Source organism: Sceloporus occidentalis, unplaced genomic scaffold (assembly GCF_023333645.1).
Source record: "Sceloporus occidentalis isolate IW3139 unplaced genomic scaffold, rSceOcc1.0.p SCAF_24, whole genome shotgun sequence".
NCBI lineage: Eukaryota > Metazoa > Chordata > Lepidosauria > Squamata > Phrynosomatidae > Sceloporus > Sceloporus occidentalis.
The window spans coordinates 4018952-4029537 of NW_028317004.1; the positions used below are offsets into that span (position 1 = coordinate 4018952).

General features: G+C 36.3%; 1 protein-coding gene across 1 annotated transcript; it reads left to right on the top strand.

Moving 5' to 3' along the window:
• The first annotated feature begins 3037 nt into the window (after nucleotides 1–3037).
• On the top strand, nucleotides 3038–5854 carry LOC149300529 (glutathione S-transferase theta-1-like). The gene is made up of 5 exons (XM_089485025.1): nucleotides 3038–3152; nucleotides 4127–4214; nucleotides 4320–4470; nucleotides 4883–5059; nucleotides 5654–5854. The coding sequence occupies exons 1-5, from the start codon at nucleotides 3038–3040 to the stop codon at nucleotides 5852–5854; spliced, it is 732 nt and encodes a 243-aa protein (XP_089341151.1).
• Nucleotides 5855–10586: the final 4732 nt, after the last annotated feature.

Consider the following 10586-nt stretch of genomic DNA (forward strand, 5'->3'; position numbering starts at 1 on the left):
ATTAATCAATCCTTCATCTTGTCTTAGATTCAATATAGCTTTATGTCTATCCCAGGTATTTTTTATTCCTTCACTCCATTTACCTCTACCAATCCTTATGGGAGGCTGTTCCATTTATCTATCATCTTCTCAGTAAAATAATAGCAATACTTCCTTATATTACCTCTAAACCTCTGACCGTCTAGTTTTACAGGCTCTGCCACACTGACACCCAGACACACACACCAGGACAGGCTCTGCCACACCGACACCCAAACACACACCAGGACAGGCTCTGCCACATAGACACCCAGACACACACACCAGGACAGGCTCTGCCACACCGACACCCAAACACACACACACCAGGAGAGGCTCTGCCACACCGACACCCGCAGCAGTACAGTTAAACTACACAAAGCATAAAATCCCTTCCACACTAGTTTGTTGTTTGTGTGTTTTCCGCCTCTGTGTATTGATGCCTCAGCCAGGCCCCCCTTTAGTTTTAATGTATTCCCCCAGATACTTGTGTATTGCCCCATGTGTATCTGTGCCCCCACACAGTCCCCTTTGTGCATTTATGCCCCCACAAATTTGTGTATTGATTTATGTGATGTCCCCAGGCAGCCCCCTTCCTTGTGTATTGATACGACCTTTTGTACTGTTTAACGTACCAATGTCTATTGCCCACAGCCACCCCCCTTTGTGTATTAATATATGTGATACCCCAACCACCCTGTTGTGTACTTATACCCCCAGCCACCACCTTTTTTATTATTTAATTGTTGTCCCAAGGCACCCCCCTTTGAATATGGGTCCCCTTCCACCCATCACCCCAACTATTTTTTTTTTTAAATACTTACTTTTCTGATGGCTTCCTTCCCCTGCAGACTCTGCTCTCCTCCAAAGTTTTCTTCTCCCTGTCACAAGGAACTGTTCCGTGTGAGCCCGTCCCCTTGAGTGGCACGTCGCGTCTTCAAAGGGGCGGGAAAAAGAGCCTCACTAATGCACTGGGCGGCATGGGGCAGGCACACTGGCCGCTTTAAAATCGTTAAGCGGACAGCGGAAGCAGTGCACCCAGTGCTGCGGCCGTTTAGTTTAGATTTAGGGCGACCTGACAGCACACATTATTCAAGGTGTGGACTGACCACAGCAGTAGTGTACCTAAACGGGGAGGCAGTCTGCCCCGGGTGCCACTCATCAGGGGGTAGACTACTATAATATATTGAGCGACACAATAATACATATTAAATCATAACATGTTTTTTGTTTGTGGACCTTTGACAGCAAAGTAATAATAATGGGGGCAGACTACTTGCAATTCACACATACTCATATTAGCCATGATTTACTGTTCTAAGTTCTTTCGCCTGTTGCAAATTGAGACCCCAGCCAAAGAGAAATGCAACAGAATCAACATGAAAGGTCAGATAGTAATTTCTATTGTAAAAACCACATAACCACACAGAAAAGAAAAAAACTTAAATATTTGATTAGAGTCACACTAATACAGGTTTATTGACAAAAGCTTACTTTACACTTTATCAGAAATGTCAACTGACATTTCTGCCATGGAATACTTAAACATCATAGCAGATCCTAAGAATGACATTTGCTTGAAAGCTTAATTTCTTAAAATGATTGTTAGCATTAATATTGGGCAAATAGCAATTTATGTATAAAGAGTTATGAAAGAACAACTGTTATTATTGCACAAAAAACAAAAACTAGGGGAGCATACAAGCTAAAAAGCATAAAAAGGCACACACATTCAGATTCCCAGGTTTTTGCTAGAATTATAATGACCAATAAGAACAGAAAACAAAGCAAGAATTCAGCGCATACCCAGTGAATACCATTCCAAAACACCTATCTAAGCCATAACTATTGGGGATTCCGTTACATTATATGGCCATATATTGCTTAGCCCATTATTATGTTGAAGTACCCCAAGTTTGGCAAGTCCTATCTAATTTTTCACGACCATTGCTTACCAAGGTGCTAAATTAATGGGACTGAACTGCATTTAACCTAAACGAGATTCTCTGGACACCATTAATGAAGCACTTACGTGGCATGAGGGCTGCTCAACCCTAGGGTTTGGTCAGATACTGCAAATATGCATAGCACAAATAATACAAACTAGGAGAGAGCATAGCCTAAAAAGCCTAAAAGGCATACACATTCAGATTCCCTGCACTGCATTTAAACCCAAAACGACACCAAGCTTTTTAAATTCTTCTCTGGACATCAATAATGGTTCAGTCCCATTGATTCAGCTCTTAAATATGTGTTTTTGAATAGTATTCGCTTGGTATGCACTAAATTATTGCTTTGGTATTCTGTCTTTTTGTAAAAATACAGATGATTAAATAAAATGTTTATTGTTGCCCCACACATTTTATATTTTAAGATCATAACAATTTCTAGCAACAATATTTTCCTTATTTCCTGATATCTGATAGATAATACTTAAAAGTCCCATAGCAAAATATTTTTTCAACTTGAGTATTAAGTGTAGTGTTTTCTACTGTAAAAAAAAATAAAACTGCACAAAAAACTTATTTTAAATTTGATACTAGCACAATAATGTATTTTGCATATAATGTCTTAGTGAAATTATAAGTTATAAAATGTCATCAACACCACCTTTCTTCTTACTTGTAAAACCTGTTTGAAACATTGCATTTTATTGGCTTACTTTTGACTTTGATCTAGTTTTTGCTTACTTAAAAGTTATTTGTAAGCGTAATCCCAGTTCACTTTACTCTGCTGTAATTTTCAGTGACCTGTAACTCTGAACACATTCAATCTTTGTACTGCTGGGACCCAAACCATCTTGACAGTTTTTCCCTCTGCTATTCGGGGTTTTCAAACACACCCCAAGAAAAAAAGACAAGAACAAAGTAAAATGATTATGCAATCACCTGACAAAGGCAAGTCTGCGAGTGGGAATGGTAGTTGTTTCAGGGCGGAGAGTCTTCATTCCTGGAGAAGGTTGGTGTATAATAACAGTCAACTCACTAGTATATTACCACTCAGCATTTCTTTGCACATCATGTCTGGCATTGTGCTATACCTGGACCTACTATCTCAACCAAGTCGAGCCATTTATATCTTCTCCAAAGTCAACAAGATTCCATTTCATTATCATGAAGTGCAACTCTTCCAAGGTCAGTGAAGTGAATATTGCCAGGTGTGCAGTACTGGACATTAGCTATGTGACTGAAGATTAACAGCTCTTTACCATTTTATAGTGTGGTATCTTGGAATATTTGTATATAAAAAAGTTATTTGAAAATACATACATTATGTTGACTACTGCAGTTACTCATAAATTGGCTGATGTCTTTTTCAACTACATAATGAGACATCCCTCTCCTGTCATGTTATGGACAGGAGGCTAATTAGATGGGTGTCTGATTCCCTGTGTGGCAGTTGGAAAATTAAGATCCAGTAAACATTTATGCCTACCTGGGCATCTGTGTGCCATATCTGGGCTTGTAGAATCTCCATTTAAAAAAGGGATCTACCTGGTTTACAGACAAAATTGGGTGTAGTTATAGATGGACATTCTGTTTCTGTATTTATACGCTCTAGTATAATTGTAGCCCTAAGTTGGTGACTAGTTTAATGGTTTATGTAGGTACTTTATTTCCAATTGCACTGCTTCTATGTATCTATAAAATAATAAAATAATGACTACCCTGAAAGTGCAGTGTGAAACCACAGAATATTTAACATATAAAATGATCTGCTCAAAATTCACATGCAATGTTTCCACTCCAAAACTCAAGCAGTGTATGTCCAAAACAAATCAGAATATACACCAATGTAGAAAAAGGATGAGCACACATAATCTAATGTGTAAGGAAGAATAAATCCTGCTCATTAGCTTTACATTATTCAGTCCAGCAAAGCTGTTCATGAAGCAGATTCTCACTGAGGTTGGCACTTCATAATGTATAATGCAAAGTGAATAAGCTGAAACACAACTGCTAACTCTCCTGACAACCCTCCCTTTAGTGACTAGACCCCAATGTGTCCTAGAACCTGTGCAGTGAATAGCTGAATTATATATAGACACATTCATACAAGCATCTGACAATGTTCTAGGTATTTTCTCCAACCTGATGTTTCTTTGCAGGGGGGCACCTGACAGGGGAATTTGAAAAGGTCAATCCACTACGCAAAGTGCCAGTGTTAAAAGATGGAGATTTCACACTAATTGAAAGGTAAGTGAATGTGTTATGCACTAGATGAGACTCTCGGCCATATATACTATTTTTCTCAGTTAAGTAAAATTGCCTCTCCTGACCCAAACTCTGGTTTCCTTCCAGCACTGCAATTTTGCTTTACCTAGTGAATAAATATAAAACCCCTGATCACTGGTACCCATCAGATCTTCAAAAGCGTGCATGTGTTGATGAATACCTTGCCTGGCAGTACACTAACACTCATCACTATAGTTGTAGGGTATTCTGGGTCAAGGTAAGTATTATATTTTACATATCTATTATGACATATTTGTTTTCAAACACAATTTTTCTAATTTCATTTCACATAAGTGACTTTAAAAATATAGGACATTTCATTAAATTACTTTTACATGTACCAGCAGTGCTCCTAAAAATATTATTACTTTGATCAATAATAAGAATATGGATTTTTTTAAATTCTTTCTTTAAATTTCATTGTGCCAGCCTATACATAGTTCTTAATAAATATGCTGTCTGAAGACTGTAAGGTTTAGAAATCTAAGAAATCAAACTCATTTCCAAATCAGGCAGAGGGACAAGACTTGTATAAAAGTAGACATTGAGGGAACTTTAATTGTAGAACAGGGTTTTGGTCTTTATTAAAGTTTCTAGGAAAAAGACTCATGTCCTATTCCTCCCAACAGTGTATGACACCAGTTATCTTTGACCATGATGTTTCTCCTGAAAAGCTACAGCAAGTCTTGGCTGAGTTCAATGCTATAATGACTCAGCTTGAAAAGCTATTCCTGAAAGACCAACTGTTCCTGGCTGGTGATGAGATCTCACTAGCAGATCTTGTGGCCATAGCAGATATTATGCAGGTGAGATAACAATGATGGGGATACTAATCCTTCTGTATGCATACCAGTACATTACTAAATAGCAGACTTGGGCGCCGGCCAACTCTTCGTGTTCGTCTTTGTGGGGGGAAAAATCTTCATATTCCACAAATATCACCTGTTCCTGTGTTCGGTTCGGGCGATTTGTTTTTTGCCGTTTTTTCTAGAAGGGGTTAATACGGGGTTAAGGTGGTACGCACTATGCAGCTGCTTTGGCGCCAGGATTTTAAAGGTCCGTATGAGCAACTTTATTGGTCGCCAGCAGGGGCCTCCTCTCCCATCAACCAATGCAGTGCACCTGCTGTCTTCGTAAACGTTTTTCCGCCGCCATGTTCATTTCTTCGGTATTCAGGCTGAACAACGAAACCGCACCCTTCGTGTTCGTTTTCATGTTCGCCCGAATACAAATGCACAAGTCTACTAAATTGTATGCACAGGCATATAAAACATTTAACCTCCTACTTACTGCCAACATATCAAGCTTATGGTGGGATATTTGGGATAAAATTGATACATAAATGAATGGATTTATTTCTAATGGTGCATGGATGTATAAGATAGCATGTCTTTATGCAGGTCATTGCAAGCGGAGTCCCCATTTTTGAAGATAGACCCAAGCTTGGAGCCTGGAAGCAGCGGGTTGTGAATGCACTGGGATCAGAACTGTTCAAAGAGGCTCATGAAGGCATTCTCAATGTTAAAGAACAACAACTTGATTCTCTGTCCCCAGAAATTAAAAAATTATTTAAAGCAAAACTGTTAATATTCTCACAATGAGGGATAATGTCTTATTTTTGAGGGATGGGAAATAATATCACCTGGAATTATATGAGCAGCCAGTAAACTACTGATTGACCACTCTAGACCATCTGTGTAATAATTCAATGTATCTACAGATACAGATTTTTAACCCCAAAATTGATTTCGAAATGATTTAGGAATATTGAACATATGTTAGATCAAGGTGTTTTGAGGATTGAAGACTTCCTGTAGTATTTTTAAATATGGCCCATTTAGTCACTGATATAAAGCACAATAATACATGTAAATTGTTAAGGGCATACGATTGATCAGCTTTTCATTTATAGGCTTTGGATGTGGATTATTATGTACAGTATAGGAATGCCTCTGTTTTAGATATTTGATATGATACTATTACCTTATAAATTCATATTTTTAAGGGAAATTCTGGTTTAATCATTTATATAAGAACCTACAATTGACCACTAATGACAGGGTGATAATACTAATGTTTAATGCCTGTGTTTTTCTAATGTTAGCATATAAAGGTGCATTCATTGAACTAAGAATTTCCAGGTAAATTGAGCATTTCAACTGATTGACATCACTAGGTATCTAATATATAAAGTAACTTTGTCACTGCAGGAACTGCCGGTCACACTGGTGAAGGCTTAAATTAAGGTCCATTTAGAGCACACATTCTGTTCCTTCCAGGATTTTAATTTCTACAAGGGTGCTGTTTGCCTTCCCTGTTCCTAGGCCCCCAACTGGTCTTTGCATCCTCTCCTAAAACAAAAAAAGGAAGAAATAAAAGAAGGAAGAGAAAAGAATATAATAATCCACAGTCCACTGACCAGAAGCTATATCTTAAAGGTTTAATATTGCAATAGCCATGTGTTTAGAATATGAAAAATACCCTAATCATTTCTGTCAACATATTCTTAAGATCTTGTGGGGCATTTGAGGGTGTTGTAAACATTGGTAAACAGAACCCTCTGCATTCTTAATGTTCTTTTTTATATTTGCGTGTATGTGTAAATTTGTCTTTTCTAGTAGTGCCCCGAGTTGAGCCAATGAAGCCTGTGTGGTCACAACCACCTACAATGTTGTGAGGCCAAGATAACTAATTGAACAGAAGCAGGTGCTGCTTCACTGGGCATGAGTTGTATGTATATTGTATCCATATAGTATAGTGTTTAAAAACACACAACCTTTGTTGCATATAAAGATGTGAAAATAATCCTTATTTGAGATCTACAGCTATACACAAAATAACAATAAGCAGCCAAGAAAATAAATAAAAGTTTTCCCTTTAGAAAGGTTTATTTAATAAATCAAACATTATTATACTTTGTATATTTTTTATATAATAAATGGTTCATGGATTCCAGAAGAGCAAGATTGTTTTTAATTTGATTTAAACACTATTTATTGAGCAGCAACATTTAACAAACTTGAGAATCTGACCCTGTATACCATATGTTTATACGTATTGCCTTCCGTTGCTGTAATCAGCTGCAATCATTTATATCCCACAGACCAACTTGACCTGTTTTACTAACAAGTCTTAGGGATTCATTATTTTTGCCATCACCTTTCAATAGATGATTGTGTTGCTTGTTAGTGTGACCAGATGGTACACCATCTTGAAGAATCCACCCAGATAGCTAATTAGACATACTCTTGCTCTAAGACAACAGATTGTAAAGTCTCAGAGATCCTCCACTTAAGGCAAAGTCATAAATCATCATCCAGAATGGCACTAACAAATTGTTCCATGCCCAGGACTGACTCACATTCTTGGCTGTAGTCTTGCATTTGTTAATTTGCCAGTAGCCTTTTTCAAGCCAAGTCATTTTTTTGTTACTCCTGGTATGTTTATGGTTCATATATTTCTGTTGTTCAACTAATGCTTACTGTTAGAAAACATAGAAAATAAAAACATGTTTTATTTCCTTCTTCATGTTGACTGTTCCGTTTCCAATACTCACAATTGGAATTCAGAAAACAGAAAACAAATACAAGTTTGAAATGTATTCTAAAAATACAAAAATATTGTAGGAGTAGCTCAACGTCTTCAAATCTGACCAGCCAAGAAGGGAAATTACCACCTGTCTCTAGCCCATCCTTGCTCAAATCATTGATTTTGTTGATAAAATTGCCAACATGTAGGTGGATTTGCCTTTTCCAAGCATTAAATTACATAACATTTATATATTATAGAGCAACAGTAAACTTCATAGCACTATTACAGTATTGGAGGGTGAAAATAAGCACTAATATTAAAACTAACAATAGACAAAATGAACAATATCAACACCAACATTTCAAGACTTACTGGTACAGAAGAAGAAAAGGGCCCTGCTCTGGTGAGATTACAATTTATTAGTAAGTTAAATGAGACAGTAGGTGAGTGACTGTTTTGAATTGTAAGAATTAAAGTAATAAGCGCCATGTGGAGAAGTCAGTAATGTAGATATTAAAGAATGCAGGTTATAGGCTTTATAGGGGTGACATGTTTTTTTTTAAGCATGATAGGTTTGGATAAAAAACAAACAGTTCAATTATTTGTATTTACCTAAATTTTAGACCTGCTAAGGAACAGATGATTATTATTATGTCATGATGTAAAACTATAGAATTTAAATAGTGAGTGATGTCTGTCAGGGTTAGCTCAGGAACTTGTATTGAAGGCTATATAAATTGAGTTGCTGGGGAATGGAGGGATTGCAGTGGTAAAAGGTGGGAGAGAGGCCAGTTGGTAGGGAGTTGCTATAATCCAGATCACAAGGGAATTGGTATTTTAGTAGTCAAATTTGTGAGAAATTTTGCAGGTGAAAGCAGCATTTGGTGAGCGACTGCATGTAAGGGGTAAATGGCAAGGTGGAGTCAAGTGTATTGCCAGGGCAATTAACTTCTTGGTAGACTGTGGAATTCATGACAGTGATATAGATATCAGGAATTGGGGATAGATAGAAGATGGGGGAACTCTTGAGGCTCAGTCCTGCCAATGTTGAGTGCTAGGTAATAGAATGTCAGCCAGAACATGCTCAACAGTGCTAAAGGCTGCAGAGAGGTCCAAGAGCTTAAAAAGAGAAATTGATCTTTTTGTTTTAGCTGTGATAAGGCTGTTAGTAAAGAACTATACTCTGCTCAAATGAAGCAATACATTTTTTTTCCAGTATTCTTGTTAGAGTCATCCAGTTTTCTTTTGTGGTTCCTCATGCTTTTCTGTTTTGTTAAATGCTGCTGAATACTCAGGAATCATAAAGCTGCTTAAAGAACAGTTAATTTTCCCAGTCTAGTTTTACTGAGCTTCATTAAAGCTCGAAAACAGCACTTTAATGTACCCATTAAACAATTGCTATAAATTGAATAATTTCAAAATGTATTTAAGTTATACATAACACCAATAAAGTTATAACCCGGTCATTTATTAAATAATAGCACTTCCACATTTCCAATTTTGTACTTGGTATGTTTACAGTATGTACAGTACACTTGACATATTTGGGCTTTTTTTTATTCATTTTGAACATAGTTTTCTACAAGGCCCCCTTTATTACAGTTGAACTATCAAAGAATCCGTTTTATTGATGTTTGGATTTACAAGCAGTTGGTATGATAAAATCTGATAGTTTCAATAAAGTGATTGACGTGAAAAATATTATAAAATCTTTCATCCTGTCCGGCACCATCATTTTCTTTCCTTCAGGCAGTGTATTAAAGTGAACAGAAAGCTCTTCCCACTATGAAAGATCACACTATGAAACATCAAAACAGAATTTAAGAATAGAATAAAAACTAAGATTGATGAACTTTAGATAAAAAAAGTAAGGAAAATATACTTTTGCTACATTTCAAGCATGTTCAAAACAAAAATGTGTTTGACTGGGAATCTGTACCTTCTGCTCCATTCACAATTGTATATTCCTAATTATTATTTTAGTTGGCTGTGAGTGTGGAGAAATATACATTTTTCAGAATAAAATGAGTCCCCGCTTACCATTGTCTATCCTTTATATCACCACACTCCTCCAATGAACTTGGTCTCATTTTGTTTGTGCTTCCATTCTGCAGCAGATGACTTCTACCCCTCCTATCAGTGAGAGTCAAAGAGAGAGAAAGGGGTAATCCAGTTAATAAAATAAAAACAAAAACACATAATTAATAAAAAAAATAAATATTTTTTACATTTATTATTGGACAACTAATTGCTAACTGATCACTGATTAGACATTTTAGGTCGCTAATTAGTGATCAGATTCACCGATCAATGTCAGTGGCCTAAACTTGTCACTTACAAGTGATTTGATAGTGGTTACAGATATTTTATTTTACAATATTAATTTTATTTTTTACAGTTTATTAACCTAACTGTGCAAAGATTATTTACACTAAAATGATGAAGGTATGTTTTCATTAACCAAATTTGTTATTCAAGCTTATGATCAATTTACATTCACACTGTAAGAGTGAATTACTAATTTTAATCATGTTTAAAGATAATCTATCTCATCAAGACATACAATACAATAATATTGGTTTTCACTATTATGCCAGTGGATTTTCTGTTTGATCAATATACTTGCAATTTCAGATATTTTAATGGGTTCATTCATGCACATTTCACTGAACCTTGATGGTTATTCCCTATGAACTAGATTTCATATACATTTAAACCTGTACTTCCTTATGGTTCAAAGTAAAAAATCATTGATCTTTAAAGATTGCAGATTTACATTTTTTCTTTTTATGACATTTCAAT

Bases quoted from the DNA above. Each gene is read 5' to 3' on its own strand.
- LOC149300529 (XM_089485025.1), top strand. From the start codon at position 3,038: ATGTCTGGCATTGTGCTATACCTGGACCTACTATCTCAACCAAGTCGA. The intron at 3,153-4,126 runs GTCAGTGAAGTG...GTTTCTTTGCAG, and splicing joins TGAAGTGCAACTCTTCCAAG to GGGGGCACCTGACAGGGGAA. The intron at 4,471-4,882 runs GTAAGTATTATA...TCCTCCCAACAG, and splicing joins GTAGGGTATTCTGGGTCAAG to TGTATGACACCAGTTATCTT.